This window comes from Engystomops pustulosus, unplaced genomic scaffold (genome assembly GCF_040894005.1).
Source record: "Engystomops pustulosus unplaced genomic scaffold, aEngPut4.maternal MAT_SCAFFOLD_146, whole genome shotgun sequence".
Lineage (NCBI taxonomy): Eukaryota > Metazoa > Chordata > Amphibia > Anura > Leptodactylidae > Engystomops > Engystomops pustulosus.
In genome coordinates, this window is record NW_027285026.1 from 67561 (window position 1) to 91027 (window position 23467).

At 52.7% G+C, this 23467-nt stretch overlaps 1 protein-coding gene across 1 annotated transcript in view; it reads left to right on the top strand.

The window, feature by feature from the left end:
• The first annotated feature begins 2801 nt into the window (after window positions 1–2801).
• Window positions 2802–23467, top strand: part of SCRT1 (scratch family transcriptional repressor 1) — a 30056-nt gene continuing 9390 nt past the window's right edge. Inside the window, exon 1 of the mRNA XM_072131821.1 lies at window positions 2802–4806. Coding sequence (XP_071987922.1) covers window positions 4701–4806 — 106 coding nt within the window. The 5' untranslated portion in view covers window positions 2802–4700. The remainder of the gene's footprint in view (window positions 4807–23467) is intronic.

Genomic DNA, 23467 nt, shown 5'->3' on the forward strand with positions numbered 1-23467 from the left:
TGACCCTGCACCACTCACCAAAGGGGTAATGCAGGGAGAGCTCAGGTAATAGCAGCTGTAGCCTCTGCCTGGATAGGCTATAGTTAAGTGAGTGTAAGTTATTGACCAGTGATGTAGCTGCATTGTAAACTGGAGTGTGATTGGAGAGGTGCTACCACCTGACCAGGAGGATAAAACCCCTGGGCTGGGAGGAGCACGAGGTCTTTGAGCACTCTAATCCAGAGGTGCAGCTTTCACAGTTTGGACACAGCTCCATCCCTGCATCTACTACCAGTCTGCACCTGCTACCGGGCAGCATCTACTACCAGTCTGCACCTGCTACCGGGCTGCATCTACTACCAGCCTGCATCCACTACCAGCCTGCACCTACTACCGGGCTACATCTGCTACCAGCCTGCATCTACTACCAGTCTGCACCTGCTACCGGGCTGCATCTACTACCAGCCTGCATCTACTACCAGTCTGCACCTGCTACCGGGCTGCATCTACTACCGGGCTGCACCTACTACCAGGCTGCATCTACTACCAGGCTGCACCTACTACCGGCCTCCATCTACTACCAGGCTGCATCTACTACCAGCCTGCATCTATTACCAGCCTACACCTACTTCCGGGCTGCACCTACTACCGGGCTGCACCTACTACTGGGCTGCACCTACTACCGGGCTGCATCTACTACCAGCCTGCACCTACTACCGGGCTACATCTACTACCAGTCTGCACCTGCTACTGGGCTGCATCTACTACCAGCCTGCATCTACTACCAGTCTGCACCTGCTACCCGGCTGCATCTACTACCGGGCTGCACCTACTACCAGGCTGCATCTACTACCAGGCTGCACCTACTACCGGCCTCCATCTACTACCAGGCTGCATCTACTACCAGCCTGCATCTATTACCAGCCTGCACCTACTACCGGGCTGCACCTACTACCAGGCTGCATCTTCTACCGGGCTGCACCTTCTACCAGGCTGCACCTTCTACCGGGCTGCACCTTCTACCGGGCTGCATCTACTACCGGGCTGCACCTACTCCTCGGCTGCATCAACCACCAGCCTGTACCTACTACCAGCCTGTACCTACTACCAGGCTGCACCTACTACCGGGCTGCACTTACTACCGGGCTGAACCTACTACCGGGCTGCATCTACTACCGGGCTGCATCTACTACCGGGCTGCACCTTCTACTGGGCTGCACCTTCTACTGGGCTGCACCTTCTACTGGGCTGCACCTTCTACCGGGCTGCATCTACTACCGGGCTGCACCTTCTACTGGGCTGCACCTTCTACCGGGCTGCATCTACTACCAGTCTGCATCTACTACCGGGCTGCACCTTCTACTGGGCTGCACCTTCTAACGGGCTGCATCTACTACCGGGCTGCATCTTCTACCGGGCTGCATCTTCTACCGGGCTGCACCTTCTACCGGGCTGCACCTTCTACCAGGCTGCACCTACTACCGGGCTGCACCTTCTACTGGGCTGCACCTTCTACCGGGCTGCACCTACTACCGGGCTGCATCAACCACCAGGCTGCATCTACCACCAACCTGTACCTACTACCAGGCTGCATCTACTACCGGGCTGCATCTACTACCGGGCTGCATCTTCTACCGGGCTGCACCTACTACCGGGCTGCACCTTTTACCGGGCTGCATCTACTACCGGGCTGCACCTTCTACCAAGCTGCATCTTCTACCGGGCTGCACCTTCTACCAGGCTGCATCTACTACCGGGCTGCATCTACTACCGGGCTGCACCTACTACCGGGCTGCACCTACTACCGGGCTGCACCTACTACTTGGCTGCATCAACCACCAGCCTGTACCTACTACCAGCCTGTACCTACTACCAGGCTGCACCTACTACCGGGCTGCACCTACTGCCGGGCTGCACCAGCCTGTACCTACTACCAGGCTACATCTACTACTGGGCTGCACCTACTACCGGGATGGTGTGCTCTGCCGGGGTCACGCCGTGTGTATACACTACCAGGGTCGCGCCGTATGTACACATTCCCGCGGTTGCGCCACATGTGTAGACACTGCCGGGGTCGCTCCGCATGTGTAGACACTGCCGGGGTCGCTCCGCATGTGTAGACACTGCCGGGGCCGCACCACGTGTAGACACTGCAGGGGTTGATCCGCATGTGTAGACTGCCAGGGCTGCACCGCGTGTAGACACTGCCGGGGTCACACCGTGTGTAGAGGCTGCCACAATTACATCGCTGGAGGGTGAGAATAAGAAGTTCATTGTTTTTTAGCCCCTAACCAAAGAAATATATAACTTTTGTTTTATTCCCGGTCAGGACCTTTAATGATGATAAGGACTAAAGAGGATGATGACTACTCTCTCAAGTAATGAGGAGATGATGAAGATGTTGTTCATGATGAGAAGAAGTTTGATTATCATAAAAATATTGATGATGATCATGAAGAAGAAGAGGATGATCAAAAGGGTGATTGTGGGGATGTTGTGTGGAGATTGGGGGTAGTAGTCTGGAGGCTGCAGGAGCATCTGCCCATCCTTGTCCCTCAGCACATTGTGACCCAAAGAAAGCAGGTTCTGGCTTCTTAGGATAATCCCAGGAGCCGGTGATCGGGTCCAGGTTCTGGGGATCTCCCAAGCCCCTTGTATCCACTGCTTGTACAGTAGAGAACCCAGGCTGACCCCAGCGCCTCAGGTCACCAGTGGCTTCATCTTCTGGGAGACTGAGGACCTAGAGATACACAATGTAAGAGGGGGCAAGACAAAGGAGCCCGGATTGGGGAGCAGCACTCGCTCCTCCCGGCTCCACTTCCCCTTCTTTTTTCCAGAGAGATTCCAACTGCAGAGCTGAGCAGCAGAGATACAGATGTGAGGTCCCCCGGGAATGACCCCCGGCCGCCCTGCAGCAGCTGATCACAGCCCTTTAAATCGAGCATCTGGACTGGAAAGCGTTCAGACACCCTGAGCCCTGGACCAGGAGGATGGAGAAGGGATGAGGGGGAGAGCGCAGGCAGAAGGAGGAGTCTACAGACACAGGACGAGGGAACAGAGACAGAAATAGACATAGCAGGCTGAAAGAGACAACCACCATGAGGCACAGAGAGGACATAGGCTCAGTGAGACTACCAGCACGGAGCAGCTGAATCCGACATGAGACCTCCAGCTTACCGATCAGAGAAAGCAAGACCTCCAACATACAGACCCGAGAGACGAGACCTCCACCATACAGACCAGAGAGAGCGACACCTCCACCATACAGACCCGAGAGAGCGAGACCTCCATCAAACAGGCCCGAGAGAGCGAGACCTCCACCATACAGACCCCAGAGACGAGACCTCCACCATACAGACCTGAGAGAGCGACACCTTCACCATACAGACCTGAGAGAGCGACACCTCCACCATACAGACCCCAGAGAGCAAGACCTCCACCATACAGACCCGAGAGAGCGACACCTCCACCATACAGACCCCAGAGACGAGACCTCCACCATACAGACCTGAGAGAGCGACACCTCCACCATACAGACCCGAGAGAGCGACACCTCCACCATACAAACCGGAGAGACAACACCTCCATCATACAAACCGGAGAGACAACACCTCCACCATACAGACCAGAGACACAAGACCTCCACCGTACAGACCTGAGACACAAGACCTCCACCGTACAGACCTGTGAGAGCGACACCTCCACCGTACAGACCTGAGAGAGCGACACCACCGTATAGACCAGAGAAACGAGACCTCCCCCGTACAGACCTGAGAGAGCGACACCTCCACCGTACAGACCTGAGAGAGCGACACCACCGTATAGAGCAGAGAAACGAGACCTGCACCATACAGACCTGAGAGAGCGACACCTCCACCGTACAGACCTGAGAGAGCGACACCACCGTATAGAGCAGAGAAACGAGACCTGCACCATACAGACCTGAGAGAGCGACACCTCCACCGTATAGAGCAGAGAAACGAGACCTGCACCGTACGCAACATGCTGAATTAGAACCTATAATGCTGAACAGGGGAAGCAAGACCCCTTTAATATGTATCAGGATGAATGAGACCTCCACAAAACACTGAACAGAGGGAGTGAGAGCTTTACAACAAAGAGCAGAGGGAACGAGATCTCCACAAAACTGCAAGACCCCCATATCATAAAGCAAGGTGTGCAAGTCCCCTACATCACAAAGCAAGGTGTGTGAGACCCCCATATCGCAGCAGAAGATGTAAGAGATCCCAACATCACAAGAAAAGGTGTGCAAGACCCCTGTATCACAGAGCCAAGTGTGAGACCCCCACATCAGAGGGAGGTGTGCGAGACCCCCACATCAGAGAGCAGTGTATGCAAGACCCCCACATAGCAGTGTATGCGATAACGTCGAGGATCACAACTGGAGGGAGATGCAGCAGACGCTGGATTTGGGAGCTGTCCAGTGCTGAAGCCTGGAGCCTGCCCGGAGCTTAGGGGTGGCTGCTGTCCAGTGCTGAACTCCGCAGACCTGATGGTGCCCAGCAGAGGACCCCCGCCTCGAGAGGGCTGCAGCATCATCCTCTGCCCCATGCAGGGCCTCTGACCTGCAGAAGAACATTGTGGCCGCTGTGTGAGGAGGCTGGAGGAGATCTGCGGCTGAATGTCCCTCCTTCACCTCTCTTCACCGTTCTGACCCTCACCTCCCCCTGACCTCTCACCTCTGGAGGCGACAAGGAACAATGCCAAGGTCGTTCCTAGTGAAAAAGGTGAAGGATGGCTTCTGTTCTGCGGAGGGCGAGTATGCAAGACACCGTACCGACTTCACAACCCACCTCTCTGAGAAAGGTAGGTGCACTAACATGCCCAGCAGGGCTTGTACAAAGGGTTTATCAATGTAGCTGCACTCCATGTATACATGTTGAGGTACTCGCTGTGTACAGATGTAGCACCACTTTCTGTGAACTGATGTAGCTGCGCTCGCTGTGCACTGATGTAGCTGCGCTCGCTGTGTACTGATGTAGCGCCACCAGCTGTGTACTGATGTAGCCACTCTCGCTGTGTACTGATGTAGCCGCGCTCGCTGTGTACTGATGTAGCGCCACTAGCTGTGTACTGATGTAGCTGCGCTTGCTGTGTACTGATGTAGCCACGCTCGATGTGTACTGATTTAGCCGCGCTCGCTGTGTACTGATGTAGCTGCGCTCGCTGTGTACTGATGTAGCGCCACTAGCTGTGTACTGATGTAGCTGCGCTCGCTGTGCACTGATGTAGCGCCACTAGCTGTGTACTGATGTAGCTGCGCTCGCTGTGCACTGATGTAGCGCCACTAGCTGTGTACTGATAGAGCTGCGCTCGCCGTGTACTGATGTAGCTGCGCTCGTTGTGCACTGATGTAGCTGCGCTCGCTGTGCACTGATGTAGCGCCACTAGCTGTGTACTGATAGAGCTGCGCTTGCCGTGTACTGATGTAGCTGCGCTCGTTGTGCACTGATGTAGCCGCGCTCGCTGTGTACTGATGTAGCGCCACTAGCTGTGTACTGATGTAGCTGCGCTCGTTGTGCACTGATGTAGCCGCGCTCGTGGTGCACTGATGTAGCTGCGCTCGCTGTGCACTGATGTAGCACCACTGGCTGTGTACTGATGTAGCCACGCTCACTGTGTACTGATAGAGCTGTTCTCGCCATGTACTGATGTAGCTGCGCTCGCCGTGTATAGATGTAGCTTGGCTCGCCGTTTACTGATGTAGCTGCACTCGCTGTGTACTGATGTAGCCACGCTCGATGTGTACTGATTTAGCCGCGCTCGCTGTGTACTGATGTAGCTGCGCTCGCTGTGTACTGATGTAGCGCCACTAGCTGTGTACTGATGTAGCTGCGCTCGCTGTGCACTGATGTAGCTGCGCTCGCTGTGCACTGATGTAGCGCCACTAGCTGTGTACTGATGTAGCTGCGCTCGCTGTGCACTGATGTAGCGCCACTAGCTGTGTACTGATAGAGCTGCGCTCGCCGTGTACTGATGTAGCTGTGCTCGTTGTGCACTGATGTAGCTGCGCTCGCTGTGCACTGATGTAGCGCCACTAGCTGTGTACTGATGTAGCTGCGCTCGCCGTGTACTGATGTAGCTGCGCTCGTTGTGCACTGATGTAGCCAAGCTCGCTGTGTACTGATGTAGCGCCACTAGCTGTGTACTGATGTAGCTGCGCTCGTTGTGCACTGATGTAGCCGCTCTCGCTGTGTACTGATGTAGCTGCGCTCGCCGTGTACTGATGTAGCCGCGCTCGCCGTGTACTGATGTAGCTGTGCTCGCCATGTACTGATGTAGCTGCGCTCGTTGTGCACTGATGTAGCTGTGCTCGCCATGTACTGATGTAGCCACGCTCGCCGTGTACTGATGTAGCCGCGCTCGCCGTGTACTGATGTAGCTGTGCTCGCCATGTACTGATGTAGCCGCTCTTGCTGTGAATTGATGTAACTGCGCTCGCCGTGTACTAATGTAGCTTGGCTCGCCGTGTACTGATGTAGCTTGGCTCGCCGTGTACTGATGTAGCTTGGCTCGCCGTGTTCTGGTGTAGCTGTTCTCGCTGTGTACTGATGTAGCTTGGCTCGCCGTGTACTGATGTAGCCGCGCTCGCCGTGTACTGATGTAGCTTGGCTCGCCGTGTACTGATGTAGCTTGGCTCGCCGTGTACTGATGTAGCTTGGCTCGCCGTGTACTGATGTAGCTTGGCTCGCCGTGTTCTGGTGTAGCTGTTCTCGCTGTGCACTGATGTAGCCGCGCTCACCGTGTACTGATGTAGCCGCGCTCGCCGTGTACTGATTTTGTTGGGTCCTGGTGGGCTGTGGGTTGCAGCGTATAGATATGCAGGTAGGTCACACTACACACTGCAGTAGCACCCCCATCATCCTCCACAAGGAATCGTTACCATCACAAGACTCGCACTGCGATTCACTAACAGGTGTAAAAGTGCAGAACTCCCCCAGAGCAGCCAATCACAGGGCAGCTACCGAGCCGCAGTAGAGACCCGACTGCTGATTGGTGCCCTAACCTCCCTCTAGCTGCACACATGTTACTCTCCAGCGGAACACAAAGCTCTGCAAGGCTCTGCATCTGACCCCATACACAATGCTCTGCAGCTCCAGCCACCTATACACAATGCTCTGCAGCTCCAGCCAACCTATACACAATGCTCTGCCACCTATACACAATGCTCTGCAGCTCCAGCCACCTATACACAATGCTCTGGAACTCCAGCCACCTATACATAATGCTCTGCAGCTCCAGCCACCTATACATAATGCTCTGCAGCTCCAGCCACCTATACACAATGCTCTGCAGCTCCAGACTCCTATACACAATGCTCTGCAGCTCTAGCCACCTATACACAATGCTCTGCAGCTCCAGCCAACCTAAACACAATGCTCTGCGGCTCCAGACTCCTATACACAATGCTCTGCAGCTCCAGCCACCTATACACAATGCCCTGCAGCTCCAGCCACCTATACACAATGCTCTGCAGCTCCAGCCACCTATACACAATGCTCTGCAGCTCCATCCATCTATACACAATGCTCTGCAGCTCCAGCCATTTATAAACAATGCTCTGCGGCTCCAGACTCCTATACACAATGCTCTGCAGCTCCAGCCACCTATACACAATGCTCTGCGGCTCCAGATTCCTATAAACAATGCTCTGCAGCTCCAGCCACCTTTACACAATGCTCTGCGGCTCCAGATTCCTATACACAATGCTCTGCAGCTCCAGACTCCTATACACAATGCTCTGCAGCTCCAGACTCCTATACGCAATGCTCTGCAGCTCTAGCCACCTATACACAATGCTCTGCAGCTCCAGCCACCTATACACAATGCTCTGCAGCTCCAGCCACCTAAACACAATGCTCTGCAGCTCCAGCCACCTATACACAATGCTCTGCAGCTCCAGCCATCTATACACAATGCTCTGCAGCTCCAGCCATCTATACACAATGCTCTGCAGCTCCAGCCACCTAAACACAATGCTCTGCAGCTCCAGCCACCTATACACAATGCTCTGCAGCTCCAGCCACCCATACACAATGCTCTGTAGCTCCAGACTCCTATTCACAATGCTCTGCAGCTCCAGCCATCTATTCACAATCCTCTGCAGCTCCAGCCACCTATACACAATGCTCTGCAGCTCCAGCCACCTAAACACAATGCTCTGCAGCTCCAGCCACCTATACACAATGCTCTGCAGCTCCAGCCACCTATACACAATGCTCTGCAGCTCCAGCCACCTATACACAATGCTCTGCAGCTCCAGCCACCTATACACAATGCTCTGCAGCTCCAGACTCCTATACACAATGTTCTGCAGCTCCAGACTCCTATACACAATGCTCTGCAGCTCCAGCCACCTATACACAATGCCCTGCAGCTCCAGCCACCAATACACAATGCTCTGCAGCTCCAGCCACCTATACACAATGCTCTGCAGCTCCAGACTCCTATACACAATGCTCTGCAGCTCCAGCCACCTATCCACAATGCTCTGCAGCTCCAGCCACCTAAACACAATGCTCTGCCGCTCCAGATTCCTATACACAATGCTCTGCAGCTCCAGTCACCTCTTCACAATGCTCTGCCGCTCCAGCCACCTAAACACAATGCTCTGCAGCTCCAGTCACCTATTCACAATGCTCTGCAGCTCCAGCCATCTATACACAATGCTCTGCAGCTCCAGCCACCTATACACAATGCTCTGCATCTCCAGCCACCCATACACAATGCTCTGCAGCTCCAGCCACCTATACACAATGCTCTGCAGCTCCAGTCACCTATTCACAATGCTCTGCAGCTCTAGCCACCTATACACAATGCTCTGCAGCTCCAGACTCCTATTCACAATGCTCTGCAGCTCCAGCCACCTATACACAATGCTCTGCAGCTCCAGACTGCTATTCACAATGCTCTGCACCTCCAGACTCCTATTCACAATGCTCTGCAGCTCCAGACTCCTATACACAATGCTCTGCAGCTCTAGCCACCTATACACAATGCTCTGCAGCTCCAGACTCCTATACACAATGCTCTGCAGCTCCAGACTCCTATACACAATGTTCTGCAGCTCTAGCCACCTATACACAATGCTCTGCAGCTCCAGACTCCTATACACAATGCTCTGCAGCTCTAGCCACCTATACACAATGCTCTGCCGCTCCAGACTCCTATACACAATGCTCTGCTGCTCCAGACTCCTATACACAATGCTCTGCAGCTCCAGCCACCTATACACAATGCTCTGCAGCTCCAGTCACCTATTCACAATGCTCTGCAGCTCCAGCCACCTATACACAATGCTCTGCAGCTCCAGTCACCTATTCACAATGCTCTGCAGCTCCAGACTCCTATTCACAATGCTCTGCAGCTCCAGCCACCTATACACAATGCTCTGCAGCTCCAGCCACCTATACACAATGCTCTGCAGCTCCAGCCACCTATACACAATGCTCTGCAGCTCCAGCCACCTATACACAATGCTCTGCAGCTCCAGACACCTATACACAATGCTCTGCAGCTCCAGCCACCTATTCACAATGCTCTGCAGCTCCAGCCACATATACACAATGCTCTGCTGCTCCAGCCACCTATACACAATGCTCTGCAGCTCCAGCCACCTATTCACAATGCTCTGCAGCTCCAGCCACATATACACAATGCTCTGCAGCTCTAGCCACCTATACACAATGCTCTGCAGCTCTAGCCACCTATACACAATGCTCTGCAGCTCCAGACTCCTATACACAATGCTCTGCAGCTCCCGCCACTTATACACAATGCTCTGCAGCTCCAGACTCCTATACACAATGCTCTGCAGCTCTAGCCACCTATACACAATGCTCTGCAGCTCCAGACTCCTATTCACAATGCTCTGCAGCTCCAGCCATCTATACACAATGCTCTGCCGCTCCAGACTCCTATACACAATGCTCTCTTACTCCAGACTCCTATTCACAATGCTCTGCGGCTCCAGACTCCTATACACAATGCTCTGCAGCTCCAGACTCCTATACGCAATGCTCTGCAGCTCCAGCCACCCATACACAATGCTCTGTAGCTCCAAACTCCTATTCACAATGCTCTGCAGCTCCAGCCACCTATACACAATGCTCTGCACCTCCAGAATCCTATACACAATGCTCTGCAGCTCCAGACTCCTATTCATAATGCTCTGCAGCTCCAGCCACCTAAACACAATGCTCTGCAGCTCCAGACACCTATTCACAATGCTCTGCAGCTCCAGCCACCTATACACAATGCTCTGCAGCTCCAGTCACCTATTCACAATGCTCTGCAGCTCCAGCCACCTATACACAATGCTCTGCAGCTCCAGACACCTATTCACAATGCTCTGCAGCTCCAGTCACCTATACACAATGCTCTGCAGCTCCAGCCACCTATACACAATGCTCTGCAGCTCCAGCCACCTATACACAATGCTCTGCAGCTCTAGCCACCTATACACAATGCTCTGCAGCTCCAGACACCTATTCACAATGCTCTGCAGCTCCAGCCACCTAAACACAATGCTCTGCAGCTCTAGCCACCTATACACAATGCTCTGCAGCTCCAGACACCTATTCACAATGCTCTGCAGCTCCAGCCACCTATACACAATGCTCTGCAGCTCCAGACACCTATTCACAATGCTCTGCAGCTCCAGCCACCTAAACACAATGCTCTGCAGCTCCAGTCACCTATTCACAATGCTCTGCAGCTCCAGCCACCTATACACAATGCTCTGCAGCTCCAGCCACCTATACACAATGCTCTGCAGCTCCAGCCTCCTATACACAATGCTCTGCAGCTCCAGTCACCTATTCACAATGCTCTGCAGCTCCAGCCATCTATACACAATGCTCTGCACCTCCAGAATCCTATACACAATGCTCTGCAGCTCCAGACTCCTATTCACAATGCTCTGCAGCTCCAGCCTCCTAAACACAATGCTCTGCAGCTCCAGACACCTATTCACAATGCTCTGCAGCTCCAGCCACCTATACACAATGCTCTGCAGCTCCAGTCACCTATTCACAATGCTCTGCAGCTCCAGCCACCTATTCACAATGCTCTGCAGCTCCAGACACCTATTCACAATGCTCTGCAGCTCCAGTCACCTATTCACAATGCTCTGCAGCTCCAGCCACCTATACACAATGCTCTGCAGCTCCAGACTCCTATTCACAATGCTCTGCAGCTCCCGCCACTTATACACAATGCTCTGCAGCTCCAGACACCTATTCACAATGCTCTGCAGCTCCAGACACCTATTCACAATGCTCTGCAGCTCCAGTCACCTATTCACAATGCTCTGCAGCTCCAGCCACCTATACACAATGCTCTGCAGCTCCAGACACCTATTCACAATGCTCTGCAGCTCCAGCCACCTATACACAATGCTCTGCAGCTCCAGCCACCTATACACAATGCTCTGCAGCTCCAGCCACCTAAACACAATGCTCTGCAGCTCCAGACACCTATTCACAATGCTCTGCAGCTCCAGCCACCTATACACAATGCTCTGCAGCTCCAGTCACCTATTCACAATGCTCTGCAGCTCCAGCCACCCATACACAATGCTCTGCAGCTCCAGTCACCTATTCACAATGCTCTGCAGCTCCAGCCACCTATACACAATGCTCTGCAGCTCCAGTCACCTATTCACAATGCTCTGCAGCTCCAGTCACCTATACATAATGCTCTGCAGCTCCAGACACCTATTCACAATGCTCTGCAGCTCCAGCCACCTAAACACAATGCTCTGCAGCTCCAGTCACCTATTCACAATGCTCTGCAGCTCCAGCCACCTATACACAATGCTCTGCAGCTCCAGACACCTATTCACAATGCTCTGCAGCTCCAGCCACCCATACACAATGCTCTGCAGCTTCAGCCACCTATACACAATGCTCTGCAGCTCCACCCACCTATACACAATGCTCTGCAGCTCCAGCCACCTATACACAATGCTCTGCAGCTCTAGCCACCTATACACAATGCTCTGCAGCTCCAGCCACCTACACACAATGCTCTGCAGCTCCAGTCTCCTATTGACAATGCTCTGCAGCTCCAGACTCCTATACACAATGCTCTGCAGCTCCAGCCATCTATACACAATGCTCTGCAGCTCCAGACTCCTATTCATAATGCTCTGCCGCTCCAGACTCCTACACACAATGCTCTGCAGCTCCAGACTCCTATACACAATGCTCTGCAGCTCCAGACTCCTATACACAATGTTCTGCAGCTCTAGCCACCTATACACAATGCTCTGCAGCTCCAGACTCCTATACACAATGCTCTGCAGCTCTAGCCACCTATACACAATGCTCTGCAGCTCCAGACTCCTATACACAATGCTCTGCAGCTCCAGACTCCTATACACAATGCTCTGCAGCTCCAGACTCCTATACACAATGCTCTGCAGCTCCAGCCACCTAAACACAATGCTCTGCAGCTCCAGACTCCTATACACAATGCTCTGCAGCTCCAGCCACCTAAACACAATGCTCTGCAGCTCCAGCCACCTATACACAATGCTCTGCAGCTCCAGCCATCTATTCACAATGCTCTGCAGCTTCAGACTCCTATACACAATGCTCTGCAGCTCCAGTCACCTATTCACAATGCTCTGCAGCTCCAGTCACCTATACACAATGCTCTGCAGCTCCAGCCATCTATACACAATGCTCTGCAGCTCCAGACTCCTATAAACAATGCTCTGCAGCTCCAGTCACCTATACACAATGCTCTGCAGCTCCAGCCATCTATACACAATGCTCTGCACCTCCAGACTCCTATACACAATGCTCTGCAGCTCCAGCCACCTATACACAATGCTCTGCAGCTCCAGCCACCTATACACAATGCTCTGCAGCTCCAGACTCCTATACACAATGCTCTGCAGCTCCAGACTCCTATACACAATGCTCTGCAGCTCTAGCCACCTATACACAATGCTCTGCAGCTCCAGCCATCTATACACAATGCTCTGCAGCTCCAGCCATCTATACACAATGCTCTGCAGCTCCAGCCACCTATACACAATGCTCTGCAGCTCCAGCCACCTATACACAATGCTCTGCAGCTCCAGCCATCTATACACAATGCTCTGCAGCTCCAGCCACCTATACGCAATGCTCTGCAGCTCCAGCCACCTATACACAATGCTCTGCAGCTCCAGACTCCTATACACAATGCTCTGCAGCTCCAGCCACCTATACACAATGCTCTGCAGCTCCAGACTCCTATACACAATGCCATGCAGCTCCAGACTCCTATACACAATGCTCTGCAGCTCTAGCCACCTATACACAATGCTCTGCAGCTCCAGCCACCTATACGCAATGCTCTGCAGCATCAACAACCTATACACAATGCTCTGCAGCTTCAGCCACCTATACACAATGCTCTGCAGCTCCAGACTCCTATACACAATGCTCTGCAGCTCCAGACTCCTATACACAATGCTCTGCAGCTCCAGCCACCTATACACAATGCTCTGCAGCTCCAGACTCCTATACGCAATGCTCTGCAGCTCCAGACTCCTATACGCAATGCTCTGCAGCTCCAGCCACCCATACACAATGCTCTGCAGCTCCAGCCACCTATACACAATGCTCTGCAGCTCCAGCCACCTATACACAATGCTCTGCAGCTCCAGCCACCTATACACAATGCTCTGCAGCTCCAGCCATCTATACACAATGCTCTGCAGCTCCAGCCACCTATACGCAATGCTCTGCAGCTCCAGACTCCTATACACAATGCTCTGCAGCTCCAGCCACCTATACACAATGCTCTGCAGCTCCAGACTCCTATACACAATGCTCTGCAGCTCCAGACTCCTATACACAATGCTCTGCAGCTCTAGCCACCTATACACAATGCTCTGCAGCTCCAGCCACCTATACACAATGCTCTGCAGCTTCAGCCACCTAAACACAATGCTCTGCAGCTCCAGCCACCTATACGCAATGCTCTGCAGCTCCAGCCACCTATACGCAATGCTCTGCAGCTCCAGCCACCTATACACAATGCTCTGCAGCTCCAGCCACCTATACACAATGCTCTGCAGCTCCAGCCACCTATACGCAATGCTCTGCAGCTCCAGCAACTTATACACAATGCTCTTCAGCTCCAGCCACCTATACACAATGCTCTGCAGCTCCAGCCACCTATACACAATGCTCTGCAGCTTCAGCCACCTATACACAATGCTCTGCAGCTTCAGCCACCTATACACAATGCTCTGCAGCTCCAGCCATCTATTCACAATGCTCTGCAGCTCCAGCCACCTATACACAATGCTCTGCAGCTCCAGTCACCTATTCACAATGCTCTGCAGCTTCAGCCACCTATACACAATGCTCTGCAGCTCTAGCCACCTATACACAATGCTCTGCAGCTCCAGCCACCTATACGCAATGCTCTGCAGCTCCAGACTCCTATACACAATGCTCTGCAGCTCCAGCCATCTATACACAATGCTCTGCAGCTCCAGACTCCTATACACAATGCTCTGCAGCTTCAGCCACCTATACACAATGCTCTGCAGCTCTTGGCACACTATCAACTCTTCACAGTTGGCGCTCACAGGCAAATTGCTCTGCATCTGCTGCAAGGCCTCTGCTTTCTATATTTAGAGTTGGGGGATGTTCTCTGCAGCTCCTGCCGTTGCTGTAAGTATTCAAGGGCACAGCCTGGGGGGCGCCGTTCTGGATGAGCTGGGACCGGACCGCTTGTGGCTCCTAATGGGGATAATCTCAGGGGCCCAGGTTACAGGTCCCCCACCCCTCCCCGGGCGTCATGGGGCCCCTGGATCAAAGCTGCTGACCTTGAGATATTCCAGAGGGAGGGAGCAGGGGCGGATGGAGGGAGCAGGGGCGGATGGAGGGAGCAGGGGCGGATGGGGGGAGCAGGGGCGGATGGAGGGGGCTCACAACTGCTGGAATCTCATTGTTTTGGATGGAAATAAGAAGTCGGATTCTATTCTGGGAAATCCGCTGAATGCGCAGCTCTGACTGCAGTAACGGCATTAACCCATCCCTGCCTGGAGCTGCAGAGTGTTGCACTGGCATGGGTGAGATACTCTGCTGGGGGTTGTCAGGGATTAGCCCTGTGCCTGCACTCCGCCTAAAACAAAGATGGCTGCCAAGCAAGCAACAAGGCGCCTCACAGCCGGATCATCACCCCAAACACGTCTTTCACCAGTTTATGTGTCAACAAGAGCGTAACGTCAGCCCATTCCAACCAGAACCCAGTATCAACCAACACCGACTAGCGTAGCATGACCCTGTACCAACCAGAACCCAGTATCAACCAACACCGACTAGCGTAGCATGACCCTGTACCAACCAGAGCCCTGTACCAACCAGAGCGTAGCATGACCCTGTACCAACCACAGCATAGCACGACCCTATACCAACCAACACCGACAAGCGTAGCATGACCCTGTACCAACCAGAACCCTGTACCAACCACAGCATAGCATGACCCTGTACCAACCACAGCATAGCACGACCCTGTACCAACCACAGCATAGCACGACCCTGTACCAACCACAGCATAGCATGACCCTGTACCAACCACAGCATAGCACGACCCTGTACCAACCACAGCATAGCACGACCCTGTACCAACCACAGCATAGCATGACCCTGTACCAACCACAGCGTAGCATGTCCCTGTACCAACCACAGCATAGCATGACCCTATACCAACCACAGTGTAGCATGTCCCTGTACCAACCACAGCATAACATGACCCTATACCAACCACATTATAGCATGACCCTGTACCAACCACAGCATAGCATGACCCTGTACCAACCACAGCATAGCATGACCCTGTACCAACCACAGTGTAGCATGTCCCTGTACCAACCACAGCATAGCATGACCCTATACCAACCACATTATAGCATGACCCTGTACCAACCACAGCATAGCATGACCCTATACCAACCAGAGCGTAGCATGACCCTGTACCAACCACAGTGTAGCATGACCCTGTACCAACCACAGCATAGCATGACCCTGTACCAACCACAGCATAGCATGACCCTGTACCAACCACAGCATAGCATGACCCTGTACCAACCACAGCGTAGCATGACCCTGTACCAACCACAGTGTAGCATGACCCTGTACCAACCACAGTGTAGCATGACCCTGTACCAACCACAGCATAGCATGACCCTGTACCAACCACAGCATAGCATGACCCTGTACCAACCACAGCATAGCATGACCCTGTACCAACCACAGCATAGCATGACCCTGTACCAACCACAGCATAGCATGACCCTGTACCAACCACAGCGTAGCATGACCCTGTACCAACCACAGCGTAGCATGACCCTATACCAACCAGAGCATAGCATGACCCTGTACCAACCACAGCATAGCATGACCCTGTACCAACCACAGCATAGCATGACCCTGTACCAACCACAGCATAGAATGACCATGTACCAACCACAGCATAGCATGACCCTGTACCAACCACAGCGTGGCATGACCCTATACCAACCACAGCATAGCATGACCCTATACCAACCACAGCATAGCATGACCCTGTACCAACCACAGCATAGAATGACCCTGTACCAACCACAGCATAGCATGACCCTGTACCAACCACAGCATAGCATGACCCTGTACCAACCACAGCATAGCATGACCCTGTACCAACCACAGCATGGCATCACCCAAAACCAACCACAGCATAGCATGACCCTGTACCAACCACAGCATAGCATGACCCTGTACCAACCACAGCATAGCATGACCCTGTACCAACCACAGCATAGCATGACCCTGTACCAACCACAGCGTAGCATGACCCTGTACCAACCACAGCGTAGCATGACCCTGTACCAACCACAGCGTAGCATGACGCTGTACCAACCAGAACCCTGTACCAACCAGAGCGTAGCATCACCCAAAACCAAACGCAGCATAGCATGACCCTGTACCAACCACAGCATAGCATGACCCTGTACCAACCACAGCATGGCATGACCCTGTACCAACCAGAGCATGGCATAACCCAAAACCAACCAGAGCGTAGCATCACCCAAAACCAACCACAGCATAGCATGACCCTGTACCAACCACAGCATAGCATGACCCTGTACCAACCACAGTGTAGCATGACCCTGTACCAACCACAGCATAGCATGACCCTGTACCAACCACAGCGTAGCATGACCCTATACCAACCACAGCATAGCATGACCCTGTACCAACCACAGCATAGCATGACCCTATACCAACCACAGCATAGCATGACCCTGTACCAACCACAGTGTAGCATGACCCTTTACCAACCACAGCATAGCATGACCCTGTACCAACCACAGCATAGCATGACCCTATACCAACCACAGCGTAGCATGACCCTGTACCAACCACAGCATAGCATGACCCTGTACCAACCACAGTGTAGCATGACCCTGTACCAACCACAGCATAGCATGACCCTGTATCAACCACAGCGTAGCATGACCCTATACCAACCACAGCATAGCATGACCCTGTACCAACCAGAGCATGGCATAACCCAAAACCAACCAGAGCGTAGCATCACCCAAAACCAACCACAGCGTAGCATGACCCTGTACCAACCACAGCATAGCATGACCCTGTACCAACCACAGCATAGCATGACCCTTTACCAACCAGAGCATAGCATGACCCTGTACCAACCACAGCATTGCATGACCCTGTACCAACCACAGCATAGCATGACCCTATACCAACCACAGCATAGCATGACCCTGTACCAACCACAGCATAGCATGACCCTGTACCAACCAGAGCATAGCATGACCCTGTACCAACCAGAGCGTAGCATGACCCTATACCAACCACAGCATAGCATGACCCTGTACCAACCACAGCATAGCATGACCCTATACCAACCACAGCATAGCATGACCCTGTACCAACCACAGCATAGCATGACCCTGTACCAACCACAGCATAGCATGACCCTATACCAACCACAGCATAGCATGACCCTATACCAACCACAGCATAGCATGACCCTGTACCAACCACAGCATAGCATGACCCTGTACCAACCACAGCATAGCATGACCCTGTACCAACCACAGCATGGCATCACCCAAAACCAACCACAGCATGGCATCACCCAAAACCAACCAGAGCGTAGCATGACCCTGTACCAACCACAGTGTAGCATGACCCTGTACCAACCACAGCATAGCATGACCCTATACCAACCACAGCATAGCATCACCCAAAACCAACCACAGCATAGCATGACCCTGTACCAACCAGAGCATAGCATGTCCCTGTACCAACCACAGCATAGCATGACCCTATACCAACCACAGCGTAGCATGACCCTGTACCAACCAGAGCATAGCATGTCCCTGTACCAACCACAGCATAGCATGACCCTGTACCAACCACAGCGTAGCATCACCCTAAACCTACCACAGCGTAGCATGACCCTATACCAACCACAGCATAGCATGACCCTATACCAACCACAGCATAGCATGACCCTGTACCAACCACAGTGTAGCATGATACTGTACCAACCACAGCATAGCATGACCCTGTACCAACCACAGTGTAGCATGACCCTGTACCAACCAGAGCATAGCATGACCCTATACCAACCACAGCATAGCATCACCCAAAACAAACCACAGCATGGCATCAACCAAATCCAACCACAACATAGCATGACCCTGTACCAACCACAGCATAGCATGACCCTATACCAACCACAGCATAGCATGACCCTATACCAACCACAGCATAGCATCACCCAAAACCAACCACAACGTAGCATCAACCAAAACCAACCAGAGCATAGCATGAACCTATACCAACCACAGCGTAGCATGACCCTGTACCAACCACAGCATGGCATCAACCAAAACCAACCAGAGCATAGCATCAACCAAAACCAACCACAGTGTAGCATGACCCTGTACCAACCAGAGCATAGCATGACCCTGTACCAACCAGAGCATAGCATGACCAAAAACCAACCAGAGCATAGCATGACCAAAAACCAACCAGAGCATAGCATGACCCTGTACCAACCACAGCGTAGCATCACCAAAAACCAACCACAGCGTAGCATGACCCTGTACCAACCACAGCGTGGCATGACCCTGTACCAACCACAGTGTAGCATGACCATATACCAACCACAGCATAGCATGACCCTGTACCAACCACAGCATAGCATGACCCTATACCAACCACAGCATAGCATGACCCTGTACCAACCACAGCATAGCATGACCCTATACAAACCACAGCATAGCATGACCCTGTACCAACCACAGCATAGCATGACCCTGTACCAACCAGAGCGTAGCATGACCCTGTACCAACCACAGCGTAGCATGACCCTGTACCAACCACAGCATAGCATGACCCTGTACCAACCACAGCATAGCATGACCCTATACCAACCACAGTGTAGCATGACCCTATACCAACCACAGCATAGCATGACCCTGTACCAACCACAGCATAGAATGACCCTGTACCAACCACAGCATAGCATGACCCTGTACCAACCACAGCATAGCATGACCCTGTACCAACCACAGCATAGCATGACCCTGTACCAACCACAGCATGGCATCACCCAAAACCAACCACAGCATAGCATGACCCTGTACCAACCACAGCATAGCATGACCCTGTACCAACCACAGCATGGCATCACCCAAAACCAACCACAGCATAGCATGACCCTGTACCAACCACAGCATAGCATGACCCTGTACCAACCACAGCATAGCATGGCCCTAAACCAACCACAGTGTAGCATGACCCTGTACCAACCACAGCATAGCATAACCCTATTCTAACCACAGCGTAGCATGACCCTGTACCAACCACAGCATAGCATGACCCTATACCAACCACAGCATAGCATGACCCTGTACCAACCACATCATAGCATGACCCTATACCAACCACAGCATAGCATGACCCTGTACCAACCACAGCATAGCATGACCCTGTACCAACCACAGCATGGCATCACCCAAAAACCAACCACAGCGTAGCATGACCCTGTACCAACCACAGCGTAGCATGACCCTGTACCAACCACAGCATAGCATGACCCTATACCAACCACAGCATAGCATGACCCTGTACCAACCAGAGCATAGCATGACCCTGTACCAACCACAGCATAGCATGACCCTGTACCAACCACAGCATGGCATCACCCAAAACCAACCGCAGCATAACATCACCAAAAACCAACCACAGCGTAGCATGACCCTGTACCAAACACAGCATGGCATCACCCAAAACCAACCACAGCGTAGCATGACCCTGTACCAACCATAGCGTAGCATGACCCTGTACCAACCACAGTGTAGCATGACCCTGTACCAACCACAGCATAGCATGACCTTATACCAACCACAGCATACCGTCACCTCACACCAACCATAGCCTAGCCTCAGCCCTCACCAACCAAAGCATACCGTCACCTTACACCAACCATAGCCTAGCCTCAGCAACCAAGGAATACCGTCACCTTACACTAACGATAGTCTAGACTCAGCCCTCACCAACCAAAGCATATCATCACCTCACACCAACCATAGCCTAGCCGCAGCAACCAAGGAATATCGTCACCTTACACTAACGATAGCCTAGACTCAGCTCTCACCAACCAAAGCATATCATCACCTCACACCAAAGAGAGCCTAGCCTCAGCCCTCACCAACCAAAGCATACCATCACCTCACACCAATGAGAGTGTAGCCTCAGCCCTCACCAACCAAAGCATACCATCACCTCACACCAAAGAGAGTCTAGCCTCAGCACTCACCAACCATAGCATACCATCATCTCACACCAATGAGAGCCTAGCCTCAGCCCTCACCAACCAAAGCATACTATCACCTCACACCAACCATAGTCTAGCCTCAGCCCCTCACCAACCAAAGAATACCGTCACCTCACACCAACCATAGCCTAGCCTCAGCCCCTCACCAACTAAAGCATACCATCACCTCACACCAATGAGAGCCTAGCCTGAGCAAACAAGGAATACCGTCACCTTACACTAATGATAGACTAGACTCAGCCCTCACCAACCAAAGCATATCATCACCTCACACCAAAGAGAGCCTAGCCTCACCCCTTACCAACCAAAGCATACCGTCACCTCACACCAACCATAGCCTAGCCTCAGCCCTCACCAACCAAAGCATACCATCACCTCACACCAAGAATAGCCTAGCCTCAGCCCTCACCAACCAAAGCATACCGTCACCTCACACCAACCATAGCCTAACCTCAGCAACCAAGGAATACCGTGACCTTACACTAACGATAGCCTAGACTCAGCTCTCACCAACCAAAGCATATCATCACCTCACACCAATGAGAGTCTAGCCTCAGCCCTCACTAACCAAAGCATACCGTCACCTCACACCAACCATAGCCTTGCCTAAGCCCTCACTAACCAAAGCATACCATTATCTCACACCAACAAGAGCCTAGCCTCACCCTTACCAACTAAAGTATACCATCACCTCGCGCCAACGAGAACCTAGCCTCACCCCTCACCAACTAAAGCATATCATCACCTCACACCAATGAGAGCCTTGCGTCAGCCCTCACCTCAGAGGGTGAGCATAGCATCAACCAAAATCGTCTAGAGTGTACCATCACTCCACACCAACCAAAGGGTAGCCTCACCCCTCACCAACCAAAGCATACCATCACCCAACACCAATCAGAGCTTAGCATCACCTCACAAAATTCGGAGCATAGGGTAATTCAGCACCACACTGTAGCATCACTTCATACCAACCAGATCATACTGTCCCTTCACTGCAACAAGAGCCTCAGCACCTCACCAACCAAAGCATACCATCACCTCACACCAACAAGAGCCTACCCTCGCCACTCACCAACCAAAACATACCGTCACCTCACACCAACCATAGCCTAGACTCAGCCCTCACTAACCAAAGCATACCATCATCTCACACCAATGAGAGTCTAGCCTCAGCCCTCACTAACCAAAGCATACAATCACCTCCAACCAACGAGAACCTAGCCTCAGCCCTTTACAACAAAAACATGCCATCACCTCCCACCAATGGGAGCCTAGCCTCAGCCCTCACCAACCAAAGCATACCATCATGTCACACCAATGAGAGTCTAGCCTCAGCCCTCACCAACCAAAGCATGTCATCAACTCCAACCAACGAGAACCAAGCCTCAGCCCTCACCAACCAAAGCATACCATCACCTCCAACCAACGAGAACCTAGCCTCAGCCCTCTTCAACCAAAACATGCCATCACCTCCCACCAATGAGAGCCTAGCCTCAGCCCTCACCAACCAAAGCATATTGTCAAATTACACTATCAACAGCCTAGCCTTAGCACTCTTTAACAAAAGTATTCCATCAACATGGGACAGGGGACATTATCTACACCTAGAGGAGAGGAGGTTCTACCATCACCATAGACAGGGGGCATCCTCTACACCTAGAGGAGAGGAGGTTCTACCATCACCTTAGACAGGGAGCATGCTCTACACCTAGAGGAGAGGAGGTTCTACTATCACCATAGACAGGGGCATCCTCTACACCTAAAGGAGAGGAGGTTCTACCATCACCATAGACAGGGGCATCCTCTACACCTAGAGGAGATGATGTTCTCCCATCACCATAGACAGGGGGCATCCTCTACGCCTAGAGGAAAGGAGGTTCTACCATCACCATAGACAGGGGGCATCCTCTACACCTAGAGGAGAGGAGGTTCTACCATCACCATAGACAGGGGACATCCTCTACACCTAGAGGAGAGGAGGTTCTACCATCACTATAGACAGGGGACATCCTCTGCACCTAGAGGAGAGGAGGTTCTACCATCACCATAGACAGGGAGTATCCTCTACACCTAGAGGAGAGGAGGTTCTACCATCACCATAGACAGGGGGCATCCTCTACACCTAGAGGAGAGGAGGTTCTACCATCACTATAGACAGGGGGCATCCTCTACACTTAGAGGAGAGGAGGTTCTACCATCACCATAGACAGGGGGCATCCACTACACCTAGAGGAGAGGAGGTCCTACCATCACCATAGACAGGGGGCATCCTCTACACCTAGAGGAGAGGAGGTTCTACCATCACCATAGACAGGAGGCATCCTCTACACCTAGAGGAGAGGCGGCTCTACCATCACCATAGACAGGGAGCATCCTCTACACCTAGAGGAGAGGAGGTTCTACCATTACCATAGACAGGGGGCATCCTCTACACCTAGAGGAGAGGAGGTTCTACCATCACCATAGACAGGGGGGCATCCTCTACACCTAGAGGAGAGGAGGTTCTACCATCACCATAGACAGGGGCATCCTCTACACCTAGAGGAGAGGAGGTTCTACCATCACCATAGACAGGGGGCATCCTCTACACCTAGAG